Raw genomic sequence first — 24,128 nt, forward strand, 5'->3', positions numbered from 1 at the left:
AGCACTCAGGGACATGCTCACCCAGACAGTGAAAAAAGATCTCACTTATTATGGGCAGTTTAACCTTACAACATTGCCCCTGAAATCCTTGGATGATCCCTGCAGCCTTTAGCTTCCTTGTTGGAGGTGTCCTGAGCATCATCATCATCACCACACACTCCTCTAGGCTGGTTTACATCCATGACTTTGCTGCATTTCCCAGTGTCCCCAGTCTCCCCACTGCTCTCTTGCACAGCCTGTGAAGATCCCCTGAGCAGTGCCCCACCACACTCTCCACTGCTCTGAAGTTGCTGCTTTCCAAACCTCCCTCATCCCACACCCTCCTCAGGCAGAGCAGAGCCCAGAGCTGTCTCTGTGTGTAAAGACACACCACAGAGCAGATAAACAACAGAACTTTTTCCTTCACAAGGCATTACATCTTGTATACCCCACATCTCTAGGTTCAGCACCTTGTGCTCAGAGCCCATCCATACCTCCATAAATCCATGCCCTCCCCTACATGGGACACTTTGCTGTCTGCACAACCCTGCACCCAGCAGCAACTCCAACAGCCCTTGAGTCCAGCCACGGACACCACTCCTCACCCCAGAGCAGAGCCCAGGCTGCAGCACACAGCCTGTGCCAGCCATGCAGGGTCACTCACAGCTGCAGAGAGCACCCAGCTCTGTGCTGCAACCCAGCAGTTTGTTACGTGGCTGCCAAAGAGATTGAGGGGCTTCTTTGTTCCAGGCAGTGCCCTCTGGCTCTGCTTTCCCGTGGGGCCATCACCAGGTTTGACAGCAGCACACACAGGGCTTACCCAGGCAATGGGCAGCACCTCTGAAGAGTTATTGAAGGGGTTTAGAGGTGTCCCAAAAAAGGATGCTAGTGAGAATCAGCATTAATTGTGGCTGCAAGAACCACAGAATCCCGGAATGGTTTGGATTGTAAGGGACCTTAAAGCTCCTCTAGCTCCAACCCCCTGCCATGGGCAGAGACACCTTTCACTATCCCAGGTTGCTCCAAGCCCCATCCAACCTGGCCTTGAACACTTGCAGGGGTGGGGCAGCCACAGTTTCTCTGGGCAACAGGGAATAGAATAAATGACCTGTAGTCATCAGACAAGAAGCTGTTCCTTTGGGAGCAACTTGACCCTTCATCACAAGCGATAAATGTGGCACATTTCCCATTTTCATCTGGTTCAGCTCCGCTGGCGCTGCCATATCTCAGAGATCTGAACAAGGCAGATGCAGGCAAGACCATTACAAACCTGGAGAACAACCAAAGCTGGTGGTAGCAGCAGAATTTGTCCAGGTTGTGGTCCAAAGTGCCCCATTTTGTTCATTCAGCACCTGCAGCATCCAAGCTATCTAGAACCAAGAATTGCTCCTCTCTTCCCACCCAGCCCTGATCCAAGAGAGGCTACTCTTATGGAAACCCTCTTCACAAGAAGGATGTGATAGCAGGCTCTTCTTCACATCAAGGGGCTTTTTGGTTTCAGTTCAGTCAGGTCCAGGATGCTTTGCTCCAACAGCTGTTCTCATGCCTATGAGGGAGTCATTACTGCAAGGTGTCCAGGCGGCTTTGTCCCACTCATGACTATTTGTCACAGATGCCTGCAGTCTGCCTGTCACCTTGTACACACAGTCCACTGCCAGCTCTTGTGTCCCACCAGAGCTACATTCATCTATTATTCACTCAGTTTCATGGGACAATTTATTAATAAAACATTAGGTGGTTTCCAGTAGAGATTCTACTTAAATCGTACATGTTTACTCTACTCTTTCTAATTTAAGCAGTTATGAACAGAGAAGAGCCCAAGAGGCAGAATCTGAAAGCTAACCAAGATTCACCAGAAACTTTCAGAGCTGTGTATCCAGCTGAGGTCTGATTCTGCTCAACAACAGCATTTTGAACCTGGATCACTCATCTCTTGCATCTTGGGATTTTGATCATAGGCTCCTTCATACTTTCTTCCAAAGTATAGATGACAGGAGGGCTTGGAGTAAGGGATCAGTCCCAGCCTGATGGTTTGCTGGCAGTGAACCAGCACAGGACTAAGTTAAAAAAAGACTGTAACAGGGCACAGAAGGGGTTGTGCTTTACCCCTGGCCGTGGCTGCCAGAGGGTAGGACTTATCCCCCAATCACCTTAACCACAATCATAAAAATTTCTAAACCTTGAGAAATCAAAAAAAAAAAAAAAAAAAAAAAAAAAAAAAAAAAAAACCAAAAACCGCCCAGTTCTACAGCTCAGAGACAACAGCGATTTGTTGTAGGGACAGACAAGGCAGCAGTGCCACCGCTCAGATTCCCTGGAGCATCAGGGGTTGGAGCGGGCTTTCGGAGCTGTTTTTCGGGCAGGCTGATCACGGTGGGGGAGCAGTCTGGGGAGGGGCAGGGGAACGCCGCTCCCGAGCAGAGGCATCCCCAGGGCACAGGCTCGGGATTTCCCGAAGTCTGTGATCCCCCCAAAGCGGGGCCGGGCCCTCGAGGCCGCGAGATGGCGATACAGCCCAGCGATCCAGGGGTGGGAAAGGCGAGGGAGGGGAAGGGAAAGGTGGGAAAGGGAAGAGAAGGGAAGGGAAGGTCATGATGGAAGGGGAGGAAAGGCAAGGGAGGGAAGGAAAGGAAGGAAGGGAAGGGAGGGAAAGGGAAAGATAGGAAAGGCAAGGGAAAGGCAGGAAAGGCAGAAAAGGCAAGGGAGGGAAGGAAAGGCAAGAGACGGTAGGAAAGGCAAGGGAGGGCAAGGCAAGGTAAGGAAGGGGTAGGCAGGAAAGACAAGGCAAGAGAGTGGTAGGCAAGGGAAGACAAGACAAGGGAGGGGCAGGCAAGGCAAAACAAGGGGAGTGTAGGGAAGGCAAAGCAAAGCATGGTAAGGGAGGGATAGGCAAGGCAATGTAAGCGAGGCAGGATATGGCCTTTGGGGGCAGTGGGGCTTAAAGTAATTTTAAAAAAGGCAATAAAGCTGTTTGTTTGCTTTATTATTTTTATTTTATTCTACTTTTGTTTTATACTATTGCTTTATTTATTCTATTATTCTTATGTTGTTCTAGTGTTGTTCTCGTTGTATTAATATATTTTTATACTATCGCATTATCTTCTTTTTGTTCTATTTTTTATTCTATTTATTTTATATATGATGTTTATTAAATAAAGGTTGTAGGGAGGAGGCTGAAACACCGGCTGTGGGGCAGGAGTCAACGTAAAGCCCCTGGAACTGGAGCCAGATGCAAATCCTGGTGGAGCTGAAATAAATCCCATGGGGAAGGGGATAGAGCTGCAGCTTGGGGACTGCAGGAGCTGCTTGAGGAGGTTTCAGCTCACCCAATGGTACCAAGCACAAGATGGGAGTGAAGGTCTCAGGGCTGTTCCTGGGGCTCAGGACCAGCCCAAGGGCACCTTTTGGGATGAGGAGCCAGGGGCTGAGTGGCCATTCCCAGCCCCTGATGCCAACTGGGAGGGGGGATGATGTGGGAAAGTGGGGAAGTGAGACCCAGGAGGGGAGGGGGGGTGTGTTGGAGTCAGGTCCTGTTATCCCCCAAGGTGGGAACCCCATTTGGAAGGGTGTGACAGCTCCTAGAGATATTCAAGTGATGACAATGACCGTTTCATGCTTTATCAACAGCCCCAGGGGTGCAGTGAGAACCAGGAGCAGCTTTTAGCCAGAAGCAGTAGGAAGCTGGGAAACTGGAGCTGAGGCAGCAGAGCTGGTGGAGACATAAAGATGGTAGGGGTGGGGGTGAAACCCCTGTGAGGCTTGGATAGTGACTTTAGGGTTGGAGCTGGAATTACTGTGGGGCTGGAGCTGAAACCTCTTAGAGCTGGAGCCACAACCAAGCTCCTGCTGTGAGAACCAGGAACAGCTTCACCAGCGGTGTCGGGAAGATGCAGAGCTGGAGCTGAAACAGCAGAGCTGGCAGTGAAATCCAGCTTGTGGGGCTGAGCTGGAATCAATGCAGGCCTGGGATATTGACTGTGGGGCTGGGGTAGGAAGGCAGAGCCAGGCAAGGTAAGAGAGGTGTAGGACAGGCCTGGCAAGGCCCTGGGCACAGCCTGATGCCATCTGTGCTGGTGAGCACCCGGCATCCTTGGGGCACTGCCAGGCTCTGGCACTGAGCCTGAGGATTTGCCTCTCCCTAATGGGGGTTCCTTGGGCACTCTCATTGCCTGCCTTGTGAGGGGCTGGGGGAACCCCCACTGTGGGGTCCTTGAGTTCCCTCAGCCTGGGTCTGGGCATGTTGTTCATGCAGTGTTTGGAGGGGAGGAGGGCACAGTGCTGGGGAAGGGGTCGAGGAAGGAGCTGGCTCCTCTCCCTCGCCCACCTATGGGCTTCCCTGGGTTCCCATCCTGCTTCCCTGGGTTCCCATGGCTGAGGCCAGTTGTTCCTCAGCTTCTATCTGCTTCTCTGGCAGCAAGGGCCCTGTGTAGTGGCAGCAGGACGGGTGTTTTTGGGGCACACGGGACACCGTCTGTGTGGGCAGATGTCAATCATGCTGAAAAACACACATAAAAAAAAATCTCCCCAAGGAGCCCACAGAGACAGGAGTTCCCTTCTCTTTGAATTTCCATTTGTATTCCAAGTGTTGTGTAAACATTAATATTTAAAACATTGCCTGTAGCACTCTTGTTTCTCTGTGGGATTTGGATAAAGCCATTCCTGTCTCAGGGTCATGAGAAAAGCACTTGGGCTTAACAGTTTTCCCTTCTCCATCTGAGCAGCCAAGGCCTCCAGGAGTGCTGCCCCCCTTACACAGCCTTAAATCAAAGCCTTGTTTAATGTTAGGAGGAGTTGAATGGGGCTTGGGTCACATTTGCCCTGTCATTCATGGTCTGTGGGATGCTGCTGTTGCAGGAACATTGTCCAAGCCTCTCCCAAGCATAGGAGCAGCACTGCACTCCCCACTACACCAAGCTTTAGTTTTCCCAGTTAGGACGTGTGCCCTAGCAATGCTCACTGCAGTCCATGTCTGCTTTGGAGCCCAGAAGGTTTCACCTTGCACACTTGATCATATAACGACATTTTTTCATTTAATGAAGATCTGTCTTCTTGCAGTTTCAGGTCCCAGCCCTGCTCTCACACTGCTGGTGATTTCTCACGCATGTAACTCTTAGTAGCTGTTCCAGTTTCCCAGGTGAAACTCTTCACATGGAGTCTGAAGTAGTGATTATTCATCCTGCTGGCACCTGGAATCCAAAGAAATTCTAAGCCCGCTTTGGGCACTTGCCCGAAGACAAAACTTGTGTTTTGTCTGTGGCCTGAGGTGACTCCCCAGGTGACACAGAAACCTGTGGCTGCATCAAGAGTTGAAAGTCTCCTGAGTTGTACCCTACTGCTCTAAATACTCTTTTCCTAGTGCTGGTGGCTGACATTTAAAATGTCACAGCTGATCTACTTTTCTGACCACCAGCAGAGTATTTTGAGTCATTTAGATTTAAAGATTTAAGGATATGAAGGGCAGGCTTGTTTTTATGTACCTAAATCTGTGTCAAGGGGACAGAAAGGTGTTTTTCAGTTTCTGTTTTAATGGGATAAGCCACGAGGGGAAGCTGCACTGGCCCGTGTGTGCCCGGGAGCCTGTTCTGCGGGACTTTTTCATGAGACACTAGGATAAGGAAATTGTCTTTTAGGGGGAGCTGTGAGCAGGGCACGGGAGGACACATTTGCCCTTCTCCTCAAGTTCTCCAGCACGTAACTGCGTTTCCCTCCCCCCCTTTCCGGTCCCCTCCCCACCCGAAGCACAACCTATTCATTCGCAGCCTACAAAAGCTTGTCCTCATCCCTCTGTGCTTGGCTCATCTCCCCACTGCGTGTGCACAGCAGTGCATGGGTGGGCGACCTCATTTGAGAGCTGATTTCATTATAGATCAACTGTGTTCCTCCCCTCGTGTATCTCATAGTTATCTTCCTCCCTGATGAGGACTTCTTAATTAAAGCATGGACAATTTGTGACAGAACAGCATCATCCTGAGGTTTTCTTTCCTGGTTGCACAAATGCATCATTCTCCAGAGGCCAGGCTGGTCATCTGTTGATTTAAAATGAAGGGTTTATTGCTGCATCCTGCTGTAGGTGCTGGTCACCTTTCTAGGCTGTACAGGAAGAATTGTCATTGATGCTAAATCAGGCTGATGGCAGATTTGGCTGTGCGTGCATCTTCAGTGGGAACTCTTCTGGTTATTACACCCAGGATGCTGCATTGTGCTAACTCAAGCTTAGGTTGGCTTTGCTGCCTTACTTTTCAGCAAAAGTGGGGCCATACATGTCAGAGGATGGCATCTTGGTCGACTCCTGTCCCTTAAAAGAGCAATTGAGTTTCCCAGTTCTGCCAACCATTGAAGACCTGAGCAGATCACAGTACCTGTAGGAGGAAGCTCTTTCTGGTTGCTCTACTGATCATTTCTAAGAGCTGTGGCAGTCTCACAGTGTTCCTGTCCTGTGTCCCAAAGGCACAGAGGCCACATCAGTGAGCGAGGGAGCTGTGCTGCTTTCAGGACCCCAGCTAGTGCTGTTGTGCTGCACAGCTCAGATCCCTGTGCTGGGTCACACTGTGTGATGTTTGCAGGTGGCCTGGCTTAGCCCCAGCTGGCAACTCAGCCCCACTCACTCACTGCCTTCCCACTGGCATGGGGAGAGAGTCAGGAGGGAGAAAGGGAGAAAACTCATGGGTTGAGATAATGGGGCTGAAATGGAAGAAAATAATTATTATGATAATAATTACGATAGTAATATTTTCTAAAAGTACTACAGCGTACAAAACAAGTGCAATTGTGCCCAACCAGTGCCCAAGACACAGTCCCTGCACAGCTTTTCCCCAGTTTATATGCTAAGCATGACTCCATAAGGTCTGGAATATCCCTTCAGTCACTTGGGGTCATCTGCCCAGTGTCCCCTCCCTGCTCCTTGTGCTGGCAGGGTATGAGAAGCTGAAAAGACTGAGTAAAAATACTACTTAGCAATGACTGAAAACATTAGTGTATTATCAACATTATTCTCATACTGAATCCAAACCACAGCACCAGTAGCTGGTGCTACCAGGAAGAAAATTAACTCTGTCCCAGAGGAAACCAGGACAGAGGGCTCTTAGTTACATCTCCCAGAATATTAAAAGCTTATGAATAAGCTTTTAAGACAGGTAAAGATGCAGTTCAGCCTAATGGGACTGATACAATTTAAGTGGTGGCACCGGGGTGTTTCTCCCATTAACACGTTTTCGTAGCTCGCCAGAGAAACTCCCCATGGTTGTGAATTCTTGCATCATTTGGATAAGTCTCCTTTAGAAGGTGGACAAACACTGCCTGGGGTGTTGTCTAGAGAGCAGCACACAGCCAGCCTGTGGTGACAAGCTCTGAGAGAAGCTTTTTAAATCACAAGGTTTAATGGCAGACAGTGAAAGGGAGCAGCTGGGAGAGTGGCCAAACTCCTGATTTGTTGCCTTGGGCTCAAGAAGCCCAAGATCTGAACACAGAAGGCTGAACATCATTTCCAGTGATCTAAAACCCTCCTAGGTGTTGGCTCCACATCCCAGTTAAAGCAGTAAAGCTGCTGTGAAACCTCAGTGTGGTAAGTGGCAGCCTAGGCCACTGAACTGATGTGTTGCCAGGGACCTTCAGAAATCACCTTTCTCTCCTCAGCTCCAGTTGCTGTCCCGGCTGTCACTCCCTGACTGTCACTCTCTCACAGTGACTAGCAGAACAGAGGTTTAACCAGCTCAATGGCACTTCCTGTGCCTGTACATGGGTGCTGAAAGCACACTCTGAACACTTAAATTAGATGATGACACATGCACACATCGTGGCAGGAGCACAGTTACCAAAAGGAACAACTCAAATCCGGCACTTGTTTGGGTGCACCAACTGTGGGAAGACCTGCACTTAAAATAAATGAGTTCCCAGCACAAGGAAGCAGTGGATTTGTCTTATTTATCATCCTTTCCCGGTCTCACATTTACTGTTACCTTGCACCACACTAATGACCTGGCTGGTGGACTCTGACCTAGGTGAAGCAGGAGAGAGAGAAGGTGCTTGTCTGTCCTTGGGAGAAGGGGTTTCTTCACTGCAGTGAAACCCAGCTGGAGCTGGTGGCCCAGACACTGGAGTTTGGACAGGAGCAGGGAGGGGATGCCATTGCCAGGCCAGCACTGTGTCTCCACAAAGATGTGCTTCCCTGAAGGTTTTGCAGGCTCCTATTGTCCCGCTGGTTTCAGGCTCGCCTCACGGTGACTGTGTTCCTGTTCACTGCTTATACAACCCAAAGATAAACATATTTTTCAAGATCTTTCCTGCTCTTCGCTCCCAGATACATCAGTGGAGTTTGGGGCACTCAGTGCCTCATTACCCTCCAGGTAACCCCAGAGAAGGAACATAAATGGAAACAAAATCTTTGCATCCTTTAATACATGGAGGTCAGGGAGCGGCAGACTCACAGTCGTTGGGAACTGGAATGTTTCTGGGATCTCAGGGTCAACTGATTTATGTCAAACAATAATGGGAACTTTTAAATTCAGTAGACCTACTTGAGAGTAAAGAATGCAGATTGTAATTTTCAGTGGCAAAGGTGTGTTTACGGTAATTGAAGTCATAATCCATAAAACATTACTCCTGCTCCCTCACACACAAACAGTTGATAATCTTATAAAGACTTAACAGAAGGAGTCCAGTTGTTTGATGCACCATACAGAGCCCAAGTCAGCATAACTCATAATAACCAGATTGCAAATACAGGGCTGAGTACCTACAATTGCAAGTCATTGTTCTCACATACTTTGTGGGCTGTAAAATTAAACCCTTCCGATTTGATTCTTTAAAAAACCCAAACCAGTAGCTGTACCATGGATCTTTTCCAGTGAACATCTGGAGAGTCACATCTGTTTGCAGGTGTGCAAGGCCTGCCTTATGGTAAAGGTGATACTTGCATGGAGAACTGTACCTTTGAAGTTATGGTGTGTTTGAGAGAGGTTGGGGTGAGGGAGCAGGTGGAGAACAAGGTGCGGAGCTCAGACTGCAGAAGAAACCTCGTAAATTATCCGATTTGTTGACTTTTAAAGTTGTTTTATTTACAGAAAATACCAGATTAAGCATAATTGCGTAAACCTTGAGTTGAAGCTACAACCCTGTTCAGTGTTTCATGGAGCTAAGCTGAGAGAGCCCAGTCAATGTCTTGTTCCACGTGGGTCTGGCTACCATATTTTGAGCTGCAATTCCAGCCAGCAGCCACAAAACACTTGGATCATTTGCAGCCGACAAACCCGACAGGCACAAAGCGTATTTTCTTTGCCTGGAACCCCGTTGGACAGCGAGCAATGGCTGAGCACAAGAAATGGCCCTTAGGTCAAGGGACCAGCCAAGGGGTTTCCAACCAGGCCAGAACTTCCATTTCAGCCCGACACACTGGAACTGGGAGCTTTTGGGAGCAAACACTGTTTTGCTGCTCTGATGAAATGACGTATCCCAGGACACTGCATGTACATTTCTGTCCAGATCCAGGCTGATGCAGCAGGAAGGCTGGGCTGTGGGAACGGAATTTTTGCTCTCATTGACATGGCAGCAAATCGAGTGATTTCCTATGTGTCAGTGTGATTTCTGCTAAGACAGCAGCATCATTTCCACTGCTTTGCAGTGTTGGTTGCAGTTGCCACACTACCGCCATCTAGGTTTCCTCTGAACCCTCTCTGGAGTCCCTGGAATTGCTACAATAGCTGCACACAGCAGGCTGAGGGATTTAAATCTGACACTTTCAGAACATTTTGCACGGGCAGGAGCACTGCCTCCTAAGTTTTTTATTGACCTCATCTAACACATAGCCCCTAGAAAAGACACCAGTTGCTTTGTTGGCTCTTGGGGTGCATAAAGGCACAAGCAGAGTGTTTTCCAAAGCGCTCATTCTGCTTTTCTGATAACATTTGCTTCAGTTTCAGTCCATGCTCATTTGGATAAAGGCTGTTCTGAGACTGTTTTCTTTCTACTGGTTTTATTCTGGGAACTGGAATTTTTTTCAGTGTGGTCTTTCACTGCAAACAGAACTCTACTGTCTATGCTGCTCTGGCCTGGCCAAGCATGGCGTGATCATCTCAAGTGGGTGCCAGCACTTGGCCGAGTGGGCCGATGTGTTGGTAGCCCTGATGCTGCTTGCCAGTTGGCACAACATCTCCTCTGGACCAGGGGGCAAAGAGGACAGCGCTCTCTGGGCTGACATGTGATGGCCACAGGGGAAAAAGGAGAAAGGGATCCATCCGAGCGTGAAAAAAACATCGGGAAGGATCCGAGCTCTTTCACAGCAGCCCAGTCTACAGCAGGGATGGCCAGAGCTGACTCACCACACTCACTTCTAATTCTGCAGATGTGAGGCAGAAACAAACAGCAAAGTGGCTTGTACTATATAATTAAATGAGGAAATCTAAGCCTTATTATCGTTTTTCAGGGATTTCGGGGGAGAATGCTTTTTTCTTCATTGTGGTTCTGACAGGGTAGCTGTGAAAGGAGAACTGGGACCTTTTTCAGGCCAGTGTGGGAAGGCCCATGTGAGACTGCACAGGCCTTGCCCAGGCCCTGGATGCCAGGACAGAGTTCAGACTGGGGCCAGATTTGCTGCTTTGAATACACCATTTTAACTGCAGTGCTCATTTAGGGAAAGAGCTGCCCCTACTTGCCCCCTATATCTCAGAGTGGGAACGACAGGGAGCTCATCCCTTTGGGCAAAAGGATGGGTCTAATACAGGTTGGGTTGCTTCAGTTAGGCAGATGTGAGTCTTAATTTCAGGGCCATCGAATTTCCTCTGCACTCACTTTCTTTTCTGCATTTATACAAGTGGGAATGATTTGGGAATGCTGATGGATCAAAATGAACAAGTACTGCTATAATTCATAAATCATAGTCAACATACACTTACCAAAGAAAAGCATCAGAAAGGTTTTTATCGGCCTAAATATTGAAACCAAATTTTATTTTTTGAAAATGACATTACACACATCTTGCAAATGTACATTTAGATGAGAAAACAATGAGTAACAAATACTGAGAGCAAAGCTATAAAGTGGACAGGTTCTCTGCTGCATGGCATTGCATTACAAGAATACTCAGACCTGGGATGGTTATTACAAGTAGTAAAAACAGTTCACAACACCTCACAAAAATGGAATTTTTTCCTAGAAAGTCAAATCTTCTAACAAAAGGAAATTCTGTTAAGGGAGAAGAGGCATGGGGGAATAGATGTGTGGATCTAGGTACACTTGGTGGTTTTGTGGCAGGGCTTTGTGGGGTTTTTTTAAGTCCATTCCTTACAAAATCCGTCTTTGTGAGTGACCCCATCTTTTCCAAGAATTTGACGGTTTTCTGTCCTCCGTTGCCAACAGAACCACAGCTAATAAACAAGAAGCCCTGTGTACTCGACTCAGAGCTTGGGAGCGTGGAGAAGGAGTTGTCTACAGAGCCCCTAACAACATAACCCCTGTTATTCCACCCCCCACCCCCTCGCGCTGTGTGTCCAGGAAAATCAAAAAGTGTTTGTGCAAACTCCGCAAATCAGGGGCCGTGGGACGAGTCCCAGGCACAGCCACAACCAGGTGAGGAGGCCACGGCCGACGCACCACGTGCCTCTTGCCTCAGCTGCAAAGGATCAGCCAGACCTCGTCAGAGCCACAAACTTCCAAAGGTTTAACTTGTTCCCCAGTTCAAGCAGAGGCAACGGACGGCTGATCTCCTCCTGCTTTACCTTGAAAGTTAAGAGTTTAATCAACGTGCCAAGGCAAGGCGCTGTGAGAAATACGTTCCCCGAGAGAACCTGTTGAGAACTGCTTTTCAAACCTCGTCGTGTATCGTTTTATTTCTGCCCAAATCTGTACTTTACAACCACGAGAGAGACAAAGACAGAGTAAGAGAGAGGGAGAATCTCTCCAGGAGGAAAGGAAGAGCTAATTAAGAAAAGAGAGGTACAGGACCATGCATTTACTCTCAAGAGCTTGTTCACGAGCAAGCTAACATTTCTAACACTACAACCACTCATCTACATCTGTTTGCTAAGTAACTGAGTTCTACCTACAACTAGGGAGCAGAAGGGGTCTTTTTATTTTCTTCCCCCTCCCTTTAAAACGTCAATAAAAATGTTTTCTGTACAAGTTGAATGGCACAAAAGGTGGTTAAAATGCTGAATAACTCACCACAAATGGAGAATGCAAAATTAGTTCAAAACATGCATGGACTGTGTACAGGTAAGCAAGGAATCATTGGCATAAAGCTGCAATATATTACAAGATGATACAGTTGAGATCTTTTGGAATAACCTCTGCTTGTTCTGTCCCTTTGAGAGACCTTCACATAAAAATTCAGCATAAAGGGAATTCAAGGTATATATCCAAGCAGAAAGTTAACTATGGGCAACATTATCTGTCTGAAGAGAAAAGCATTTCCCCTCCCCTTCCACGCACTCTCCCAAGGTACAAAAGTCAACATGATCAGCTTTGCTGCAGGCTTGCCAAAAAGAAAGGTTAATAGACCTGGTTTAGGAGAACAAAACCACCATTTAAATTAATAGCTCTTTGTACAATGTCATTAATTAAATACCTTATTATTTAAACAAAAACATACTGAAGTTTACCAGTCCCAACCGAAATAACAACCAAATCCTCACCACCCCCGTGCCCTCCAAGGTTATGTACACAGAGTTTAAAGTATACCAGCTAAACTTTAAACCCAGCTGCCCCTCCAACCCCCACCCACTGAACGACAATAGAAAATACACCGGGGCCTCTCAGTTATATTATATTGCAGCTTTGTTGTTAATGATGAAATCACACAAACTCGATGAATGACCTAAGACAGTAATCTATGATCGGGTTCTGGTTCAGCTGCATTTCTCCCTCCCTCAACCCAGCCTGTTGGCAGGTGTGCAGCCCCAAGAGCTGCAGGGCCATGAGCGAAGGCAGTTCCTGCTTCTCAGAGAAGAGTAGCATGAGTAACTCAGGCTGATGTGATGGGAGCTGCTCACCCTAGTTTGGGATAGGATTTGTGTTTGAGAAAATAGGCAAAGGCTAGGAACAGCAAAGTCAGCAGGCTGATAGTCCTTTCCTGTGCTTCCAGGCTAGGCAGTGTCACAAAATCCAGACTATCATGGGGGGGAATGTGTTGTCACGTCAGAGAATACAAGAGATTTGGCTAGACAGGTTTCCTCTTTCCAAAAGACCCAGGGTGTCTTCTAACTGATAATCGCAGCTGTACACAGTGATAAAGCTGCTTGGATCACCCATCATTTAAATGAGAAGCAAACTAACAACAATTTTACATGTCAGAATTCAGCATGTAATTATAACTCACAGGCTTTCTTGTTCTTACATTCAACACTTGCTTCACAATATCTATAAACACCACTTAGCAGTGCAATTAATTTCCTAGACATTCTTCTTTTTAAGCAGATGCATCATTAGACATCACACTAAATCTGGGAAAAGCTCTTCTGTCGTAAAGAGGGGGGAGAAAAAGGAAAAAAAGATCTGTGTACTGCAGCCCCTCAATGACTGTATGGTGAGTGTGAGAGGAGGACAGAATATCACTAGATTTCAACTGCCTCCTGCTAAGGGAAATGAATTACGAGCCCATCCATCCCTGCTCTGCAATGGTTGGAAACAGATGGAGAAAAGCAGCTATGCTGGAATTTAAAAAAGAACAAAGGACTCCCCAAACATAACCCCAAAACCCAAAGAACAACAAAAATAAACCCCACTAAATGTTCCACAGGGATTCTCTGAAGGTAAAATTCATCGTTTCAAGAACTGGGTCTGGACCCCAGCTCAGGGTCTATTGGTCCATTGCAGATATTTCCCAAGTTTGACCCTGTGCATGGGTTTTCCAGAACTTGGGGTTTCAGAACCAGGGTTTGGTTCAGGTCCACCCTGAACCTAGTACCACCAACGTGTTCCATTCTGCATGTGCCAGATGAATCGCTGTGCTCTGCAACAACCCCACTATTCAAATGTGACTCAAATTTATCTTGATTTCCTATATATAACTGTTGCAAATAGAGATGGAAGAACCAGCTTGGATAAAAATCAAAAGCAGCCTTGAGTTTAAACGAGTCACTTAAAATGACCTGAACCTTCCTTTTCATTTCAACACATTTAGTAATACTTTTCTCTAAAAACCAGGTCAGCCATCAATCTCTATTTTGCTTGGTGCTAGCTGGGATTAGAGTAAAATAGAAAAATACTGGTAGAAATAAAAATGCTGTTTCTAGTTCCATAACCCTGCTGGGCTCAGGACATTTCTATTGGTAGACTGAAGTGAGACTGAGATAAAGCCAACACTCTTTAGAACCAGAAAATATGGAGGAGACCCTGATTTGCTGAGGTTCCTTGTTTAATTTTCAATTCTAAAACTTTTAAGATATTGTAAGATACTCTTTCAGCTTTATCATTAACTATAATACTATACAAAATATCTCCCATCTATAACTTGCTATTTGAGATTCATACAAGAGATCACTTTATAGCTGGGGTCAGTGAGGTTTTCTCTGCACAGTCTGCAGCTGTCACCCAGGAAACTCAATCTGCACTCGAGTAATCAATCACACAAGAATTATCAACAGTAATCAATCTCTGGAAAAGGAGACCAACCTTGGACCAAATGGATTCAGCTCCCCTAATTAAAGAGGAGGTTCTGTCTGCTTAAAGAAGCAGAGAATTAGGTGTGTTGGGTTTCACTTTTGTTATAGTGAGCATTGGAGAATCTACAGAAACAAAGAGATGCAATCTTTATGCAATGAAAAAAAATCTGAGAACATACAGAAAAAAAAAAGTGTTCAGATACATCATTATTTTGTGTCTTAGGATTAAATTAACTGAACTTGAATATAGAAAAAAAGATCTTATGAGGAAACCAGTGTTAAACACAGACCCTCTTGTCCAGCACAGACTTCCCATTGCTGTATTGCCTGCTGCAGCTTTCACACACAGCTGGTCATTTCCTGGACAAGATGATCATCAGCCCCTCTGCCCACACAGCAAATCAAGAAAACCTCCTCCAGTAGCTTTTGGCTTTTCACCCTGGTGCAAGTGGGTTACTACCTTTCCCAGAGTTTGTTGAGCTCCATGGGAAGGGACAGGAGGTCCAGGGGTGCCCTCATTATTCTCTCGCACACGCCCTGCAACTCCCTGGTGTGCCAGGCCTGACCTCTCCAAGCCAGGGCATGTTGATCATGCAATGATCTGATACAGAAGAATATAAATAAAACCAAACCACAGGTTGGTGCTGTTGTTCACCAGAGGGCTGGATCTTCCTTCTCCGTCTTAGGGATGACACGTGCTGGCAGGAGAGTTAAACAGGAGCAGGGGAAGAACTTCAAGCCAAGTTCTCCTGCCTGCAGCCAAGAGTGACCTTATTTCTGCCTTTGGGAGTGGGACACACTGCTGTGGCAGATTAGCCTGAACCCTGGCTTAGGTACCTGCAGGGGCAAGGGCTTTCTCCACAAGTAGCCAGGAGCTCCTTCTGTCCAAACCAAGCCGTAGATCCTCAGTCAGCCTCAGCCCCCCTCCCCTTTTGTTTGTCCTTAGAATTTCTTAGCTTTTTTCTTTCATTATTCCCACACATCAATGGCACTGATTTGCCAGTGCTCCATCTCATGCCTTCCCTGCCATTTGATTTTCCTTTCAGTTCAAGTTCATTCCATCACTCAGTAACTACCTCCTAACAAATGTCCCCCACCATTCCCCTAAGAAACAAGCCCTTTCCCTTTGTTTCCCCTGACAATGGCCATCACAGCATCTTTCCCTAATGATGCCAACTTTCTTTTTTCAGCTGACAGACTAATTACTGCAAAGATTTGTTAATTCCCTTTCAGCATACTCCTTCTTCGGTTGTTTGAGTGATAAACTGTCTGACCAAGGGAAAATCTGAACTGGCTCTAGAGTCCTGAGTTACAGTTCATTGAGATAAAGAGCAAGAGCCAGAACAGGTGAGTTCAACTAAGTGCACTGAGCAAGGCAACTGAAAGGCAGCTCTCCCGTGTAGCCATCTAGCCATGAATACTCTCTAAACTAGAAGGGTTTCAACAACAGTCCCACTGTTTTCTTGATAGAAAGCCACTGAAATAATTAGACTTATTCACTGTTTACAAGCACAAAGCCCATACTTTGAACAGTAATGTGAATTGCTCCAGAGACTTACATGTACATGTAATATAAAGAGGGGCAGCAGGGTCTGTATGCAGGCCAGAGGTGGCAACTCCAGATGAGAGAAAGGGGCTGCTGGATGTGGATATGGCCTTGCTGCCAGGGATGTTGCTGGCTCGTCCAGGGGTTTTTGGGGGGAACTAAAAATGAGGTGTTTGTCTTTCACCATTACTAAAATAATGAAGCATTTTTACAGCAGTTTTGAGAGAAACAGAGTTCCTCAAGAGGTTTTCCAAAGACAATGGACCATAGTTAGCTTCTATAAGGTGCTCAGACTTCTCTAAGTAATGAATAAATATTAAAAGCAAGCTCTTTTTATCACCTTATCTCAAAGCACCTTACAAATAGCAGTGTTATAATCAGCCCTTCATGCACTGGCACACCATGGCACAAGGAAAAGTGATTTGTCCAGAGTTATGCCAAAGACTAACAGCTCTGACATCCCAGTGGCTCTGAAATCCCACTGCTGAATCCACTAGGTTTGATTTTTCTTTGCTCAGGAGCTCATCTATTGGCCAAAAATAAGTGTCAGTATTTTTAACCTTCTCTAAACAGTGTCCTGAGGGATCTATAGGGTCCGTGACCCCAAAGCTCCACAGTCCCTGCTCTACAGCTGGGATTCTGTCAGAGAGCTGTGCAATGGCATTGCTGGAAAAAGCCTTTCTATCCACCTACTTATATTCTCTGTGCACCTCCCCTCTCCCTATTAAAACATGGTTTTTAGTCAGCTTGGTCTCAGATCCGCAGACAAATATCAGATGACTGGAGATCTGTTCCAGAGGAAACAAAACAAAATGAGGGGTCCACACACATTACTGGCCCCAGCCTTTCACTGGGGGTCACCCAGAATGAGACACCAACTCTCAAGCCAGGAGGAAAGAAGGAGGGTAAAGAATATCTGAATGGCAGAATCAATAACCAGTGTAGCAGAACCCAGCCCAGTTCACTCCACAGTGAGGAGCAGCTGCTCTGTGAGACACCAGACTCAGCTTTAACATTTCCTGAGATACTGTGGAGAGGTCTGCTCAGATTCATACAGATGGGACAGAGGCATCAGGCAGAAGAAATCTGTGATTCTGCACACAACAATTTCCCAGAGCTGGTTGAATAAATGCAAGATGGGCTAAATACCTCAAGAATCAAAGTCTGCCCTGTCCCCTTTTGTCAAGGCCATTGTCACCAAGGCCTTGCTGGGCACATGTACAGTTCTGCTTCTGAAGCCCAAAGCATGTTAGAAGGCACTTCTTAACCTTCTTGGTCTCATTACACCAAGGTGGTGTTTCAGCTGCATCTCTTCTAGGAATCTTGTGTAAAGCACTTGTCCTGTTGCATGGATACACAGAAAAAGAGCTTCATCTTGTGCCCTCCATTTGCTTCTACAAAGAACTTCACCAGTCCCAAATGCTGTCCCAGCCTGCTTCCATCAGCAACCAGAAAAATAACTTGGAGCCTAAGTCACCACGTGAAAAAAGGTGTTTTGTTGTGGTCGTGATCAGCACCTTGTGTGTGGCAAACACACCTTTATATAGCTTTTCTCTGGTTGTGGATTGTCTTAGCTTGAGGAGACACTTTCTAGACTAATTTTATATCTAATTTACTTGGCTATATTTTATTCCTCTTTCTAAAAACGATTCTGCCTCTACTACAGTAAGAGAACTCTCTGATACCTTTGCATGGCTGTGGGGTACCACTGAGGTCAATGGCAAAATCACTCATGGGCTCTCAGGGCTCTAGGGAGGGCTCACACTGCAAAGTCCACACTGTGCCCCTGCAGAGAGGATGCCACTTCCAGGGATGGCTGACTCTGGAACGGTGCCTGTGTAGGGATTCAGCGTGGCATTCCACAGCACCTCCACAAGGTGTTCCAGGAAGCCACAAGAAGAGCAATGCCGGCCTCAAAGGCGTGAAAAAGCAAAGACAAGGCATCCTAGAAAATGTCATCAGTATCCGTATGGATAAGGAGAAACTAACACTTTAATGCCATTATTTCCTATTGGAAATTCCTGGGTGTAACACTGTTTTGCTGTTGGCCACAATTTTTGGTCCTGCCTCCTCTTTTTTTTCCCTTCAAAAGTACTGAACAAGCAAATGAGAGGAAAAATAGCAGCTGGGCTGAGCGTGTGATTTTTTTTTTGCATGCATATGTGTGTGTTAGCTTAGGATGAAGGAGATGTGGAAGTTGTTTTCTAAGCAGAATTCTTTTTCTATTGCCTATGAAAGTAACACAATTAGTGTTTCTAGCTCCTGAGAAGATTGTAAATAATGTGCAGATATAGGAAACACAGACAATGGTAGGCAACAGCTACTTCCAGCTCCCACCACAGGGCAAACCAAGGTAAAATCCCATTACCAAACTCTTGCAAAATTACTTCAAGGTGTAGGGTCTTGGCTGACTGTTTAGCTGGTGGAACTGAACTAGCTCCAAATCTTATAACAGATGAGGCTTTAACTCAGAAGCTTCAGGATTATAAATGCTTTACAAGTGATAAAAATCCCAAGGCTGAAGATTTTGTTGCCTTGCCCTGATTTTCTGCAGTCAAGATCATCACCTGAATGTATGAATTCTGAACACATCAGTCAAGGCTTGGAGGATTGCTCCAATTCCTTCCTCATGACTGTGTATCTGAAACAGGTATCTTTAGTGTGTATGCAAATTTGCTAAAATATACTGAATAAAGGCAGATTTCAAAGAAATGAAGCCTTACTACTTTAAGAGCCTCTCCAATTTGTTTTTAAATACCGTATTGTTTTAAAACAATATAGTTTTAGTGATTCAATTAGTCTCTGAAAACACTAAAGGCAGCCTCATGAGGCAAATTAGACAGGGTTTTTATAGCAGAATTAATATGGCAAATCCTCATATCCTGTGGAGTTTTATGTGCTTGTAAAAGTAGAAAAAATTACAAAAGGTAAACTCTGGAGTATATAGTGGAATTACTATAATCTGCTCCAGAATCTCACAGGGTCTGTAATTGCTATAGTATATTGAAAGTACTTACTAATTCACTGCAGTTCAGGAAAGCTTTCTGACCAAACCCAAGCTTAATCTCATGAAAAATCAACAAGAGTAAAGCACGTGCTAAAATTTCAGCACATCTTTAAGTTCTTTCCTGAATCAGGGCTGTCCTTATATTTAAATAACTAAGGTCTGATGCCTGTGCACTGTTTCTCTTTGTATTCAAATCTATGTTAGGGATTCTACAAAGCCAAAGATAACTAGTTTTGAATGTATGTAACATTCCACATGCATTTCTGTACAAGAACTCATGCAATATTGGCATTAATACAGACTTAACTCTATGCTACAGCTGAAATGCTCACTGACTTCTACTGCCCAGGCATTTCTACCTAGAAAATTGCTTATTAAAACTTGGGAGTTTGACCTCATACCCTGTTTTCTTTGTGGTTTCTGCTGGTTTGAATGGCTATTTTTCCCACTGAACAATTATATTTTTTATTCTTTTAGGCCTTTTCAAGGTCCCCCTAATTCCCTGAAGGAATTTTTAGACTCAGCCCCATCACAGGATGATCCTCATGCACAAAAAGACCTCCACTCCCAAGGGAGAACTTGCAGGATCAGGCTTTAGAGGTGTCACTAGGTGCAGCTCAGGAAGAAGGCCTCAGTGATTCCTTAGCATGCTCCACCAGGAAAAACATCCTCAAATAACCAAACACTACTCGTGGCAGGAAGGAAAGGAACCACTTCTCAACAGCTGCTTCAACAACCATCCATCCATCCAAAGGATCATTCATGCCTCAGGATCCTGCTTTATCTTACACAAACTGCACTCATGGATACTGGATGAAAGCACATCTCAGACTCCCTTCTACTCCTCACCACCAGCTCCAGCAGTTCAGGCTGCTAAAAGCAGTTCAGGATAGCAAAGATTTAGGTTTCCTGGTGGATCTACAGTGAGTGTCCTGTACTGAACATCAAGAGGACCTAGATGTGATTTTTTTTTCATGGCTGGTCTCTTGGTTTAGCTGAGGAAAGGTGGCAGGACGTGCTCAGGAATGGTCTGTGTCACTGTGTGTGAACAGCACCTTTGACTGGAGTCCAATCCATGGCTACTAATCAGGGTCCCTGGAAAGGCAGACTCAGGGAGGGACTGAGATTTCCACCAACAGAACAGAGGAGAGGGCAAAGCCATATCAAATTATCTGTCCCCCTAAAGCTTTTCCTAACACAAAAGCTCTGATGAATAATACTGTTAGTGTAACCACGGCCTTTGACATCCTAATGCTTAATAAGTCCTATTTGCTCATGACCAGTGTCTACAGTAGCACTCACAGGATTAAACAGCCAAAAATTAGCACCCATAACCAAATCTGCACCCAGAATACTTCAGCACCTTCTATTAGAGGATCTGAAAGCATTGTACAAATGTTAACCAACATTTGGCCTCACAACCCCCAGTGAGGTAGAACAGTGCTGTCCCTGCAGGGACAGACAGACAGATTGAGGCACAGGGTTACCAAGAGACCTGCTCCCATTCAGACACTAAATTTAGCAATGCCAAGAGCTGAAAGGTGTCCTGACTACTGCACCTACGCTTTGTCCACACTACCATCCTTCTACACGAGCCCTTAGCCTTTGAACTAACCCCAGGATTCTATTTACAATAGGTAACATGATCATTTAGCAGTTGTGCAGTCAGAGAGTTATTAAATTAAATGAAGTTATTAGTAAGAACAAATGATTTCTGGTGCAAAACTCTGGGTGTAAATGATCATGCACTAAGACTACTGGGTGCAAATTTGGTGCATGATAACTCTGACCCCTTGATAATTCCCAGTCCTGACCTCTCTCTGATAAATCTCTTTTTTTAAGTTGCATTCTATGTAAGATCACATGAACCTCTAAAGATGCAGCCTGCACAGATTGTTTCATACCTGCAATGCAAGCAAACAAAACGTGGAGTGGCTTTGGGAACAACCCAGCATCCATGTAGCATCAAACATCACAACAGTATAATTCATTCCAATCACAAGGGGTTGCAAGGCAATAGGAACAGGTGTCTATGTGGAAAAAAAAAAAAAGGCAAATAGAGCAACAAAGAAAGATTTGATTGCACAGATTTCATTTAGGTAAAGTTCTGTAATAATCAGTTCCATCAAAGCTTATTCCATGAGGAAGGGAGGCAATGCCAGCTGGCTATGACAAAGCTTCAGTGTAGTAAAAACCACCAGCCCTGTGTGAAGAGATGAACTTTGCATTCTGTAGGAGTCACTACTGATTAATAAAAGCAAAAGGTTTCTCTAAATACAGCAAGTTTGTTTTTATCAGATAGAAGAGTTTCTTAAAATATGGGGGGTTTTTAACACCACAAAATTCAATTTTTTATATAAGTAGAGAATCTGGCCATAGTTAGGAATACTGAAGTGTAAAAAAACCAAATATGTAGTCTTAAACATTACAAAAACTATCAAAACATTCAATATTTTGAATTGACCTTTTGTTTTCCCCTACATGTGTCTGTTTTGGCAGTGATGACAAGATTTCTAAACTGAGTTGCTGTTATTATTGTTCTGCAGTTGTGGTTGGTTTTTTTGTACTTTTTTTTTTCTGAGTGTGTTTTTTAAACAAATGAAAATTACCAGCTTTTATAAAAAAGAAGGAGCTTGAATCCTTACTCCCAAAACACAGATACAAGGTTTTCCTTTATAAAAAGTGTATTGATTTTTTGCTATAAAAAGTGATCTATAGGGTGTCAAACCTGAAAACAAATTCTCACAGTGTTTTCAGTGTTGGCTGTTCACAAGGCATTACTGTTACAAACAGAGATAGAGAGATACCATAGGGGAGGTATAAATATTTCTTACCAGCTAGCAGTACCCTTGGGTTGTTTGTGGAAGGTGTTCCACTCCAGAGAACTGATTTATGGTTTTTTGCTTAATTTTTTTTTTTTAAAAATCCCAATATTTGAATAATTTGAATTATTGTACTAACCTTACTTAGCATCTTACACAACCATTCCTAATCTCAGCCAAGCTTCTGCTGGCATATTAAGCATCAAACTAGTAAGTCATTTCCCTTCCTGCCCTCCAAAAATAAAACCAATACTAGTTAGTATGCAGGTGCTAAATTTGGGCTGTAAATGAGGAACAGGTGAGCTGGCAAATGCTGGCAGTTTGGGCAGGTGGAGAACATCATTTGCTCTACTTGAGCTTGCAAACTGGTCAGCAAGGGATCCATTTGCACACTTCCAGGGGAGCTACTTCACTATCACTAGGAAAATTACATAGCTGCAGCAGAAGAAGAAACAATAGAAGAAAGCGGGAAATGCACAGAAATGCCCCAAATTTTTCACAATGTCCATTTTGCATCCCTGTAACTTGGACGAATGGTATCCCTCTATCTCTATAGACTGGCAGGTGTTGATTTGTGGCACAGAGGATAAATCACAGGAGAAAAAAAAAAAAAAGACATATAACTGTGTGTCCTTTGATTTGAAAGCACCAGTCACCTATCTGCTTATTTTGGCAGAAGTGCTTTGCTGTATCTCAGACAATGCTTGCAATATGGACATTTAGCTCCGTGTCGCTCTACATGGAATCTCCAAGGGAATCAGAGTCATCCAAAGACAGAGGCAGATACAAGTCCTGTAGGGAGAAAGAGGAAAATGTTAACTCTCACAATGAGTTTCCACCTTTGGCCATGCCTAAGGAAGCAGCTGAGTGGCCCAGCTCTGTGCAGTTCATAGGGACAGGGTGGAAGACTCGTGCACTGGTTACTGGACTGGGCTGACCAGGCTAAAATCAAGACATGATACTCACACAGTGGAACAAGAGCATCTTGGTGCCAGAAGAAAGATGTCTGTTCAGGGATAAGTTTGAGAACTGATTTTTTTGTTTGTTTCTGGATCAGTGTGTCCATTTTAACACATGCATGGAAGAGCAGGACCTTGCCTTAAACAGGTATCTTTGAACCTATGTCCACAATAAAGAGCCTTACCTTAATTTGAAAGTTACCTTCAGGAAAAATCTCTAGGAAAATCACATTCCATGATTTATTCCTTATTTTAAGTAATTTCTGATCAACGAGAAAGGTTAAGAAAATCCCAAGGTTATTATTTGGATCAGATGCTGAATGTAAAGCTTTTCCAGGGTCCCTTTCTTGGATAACCATCTTATTCTGCTTCCTCAAAGTTCTGCATGGAATTAGGAACACAAACCAGCTCAAGGGCTAACGCTCTCCTGGGACCTGTTTGGACTCTGACCCACACACAGGTAATAACTGTGAGCAAAATGAAATAAACCCCAAATACTCAGGAAGGAAATTCACAGAAATCTTGATGTAAGAAGAGGTGAAATAGGAATTTGTGGTGTACTCAACTTAAGCATTTACCATTTGAGCTTTAAGGGGAAAAAAAAGAAGTGATTTCATCATAAGCAGGATATTGCTCCTGGGAGAAAGACAATGATGCGTGAATATTCTGGTAACCTAAAATGCTGCATTCGTGTTTGCTGATTGGCTTAAACTTAGTGGAGAAAATCATACTGCATTGGCTTTGCCCTCAGCAGTCACCCTCTATCACAAATGTTCTCGGGGCTTCATTGGAAAAGGTCATAAACCAGCCAGCTGAAAGCACACATAATACATTAAAAAGGTGAGTTTTACTGGTCTTTGCCAGGAAGCAAATCCTCATCTCCACAGTTCTAAATGGGATAATGTTTGGAAAGCATTTTAGGTCCTTGCTGCTGAAGCAGAGGATGCAGTTTACAGCATTACTCCTGCTGAATATACACAAGCAATTGTTGAATTCAGACCATGGGCCAGATTCTGTTCTCAGTTGTAAACTAATAATGAATCTGGACACATTTTGTGTAGAATTGCTTTATTTCCTCAGACCTGGACTGAGCAGCTGAGATCAGAGTGAAGTCCTGAGGAAAACAGACTTCATTTGAATTCAGCTACCCCTTTGTTAACCAAAATGAGCCCAGCCTGTGCAATTTAGCCCACAGTAGATTCCATGTGGCTGCTGACTGCAAAA

General features: G+C 45.0%; 1 protein-coding gene across 5 annotated transcripts in view; it reads right to left on the reverse strand.

Annotated features, from left to right (window-relative positions):
- Positions 1-10,886: 10,886 nt before the first annotated feature.
- Positions 10,887-24,128, reverse strand: part of DCX (doublecortin) — a 91,673-nt gene continuing 78,431 nt past the window's right edge. For all 5 annotated transcript variants that reach the window (XM_051786526.1, XM_051786499.1, XM_051786491.1 and 2 more), the window contains one exon: positions 10,887-22,737. In XM_051786526.1, coding sequence (XP_051642486.1) covers positions 22,681-22,737 — 57 coding nt within the window. In that variant the 3' untranslated portion in view covers positions 10,887-22,680. The remainder of the gene's footprint in view (positions 22,738-24,128) is intronic.

Source organism: Manacus candei, unplaced genomic scaffold (assembly GCF_025592945.1).
Source record: "Manacus candei isolate 608988 ecotype Guabito, Panama unplaced genomic scaffold, ASM2559294v1 h1tg000003l, whole genome shotgun sequence".
Taxonomy (NCBI): Eukaryota; Metazoa; Chordata; class Aves; order Passeriformes; family Pipridae; genus Manacus; species Manacus candei.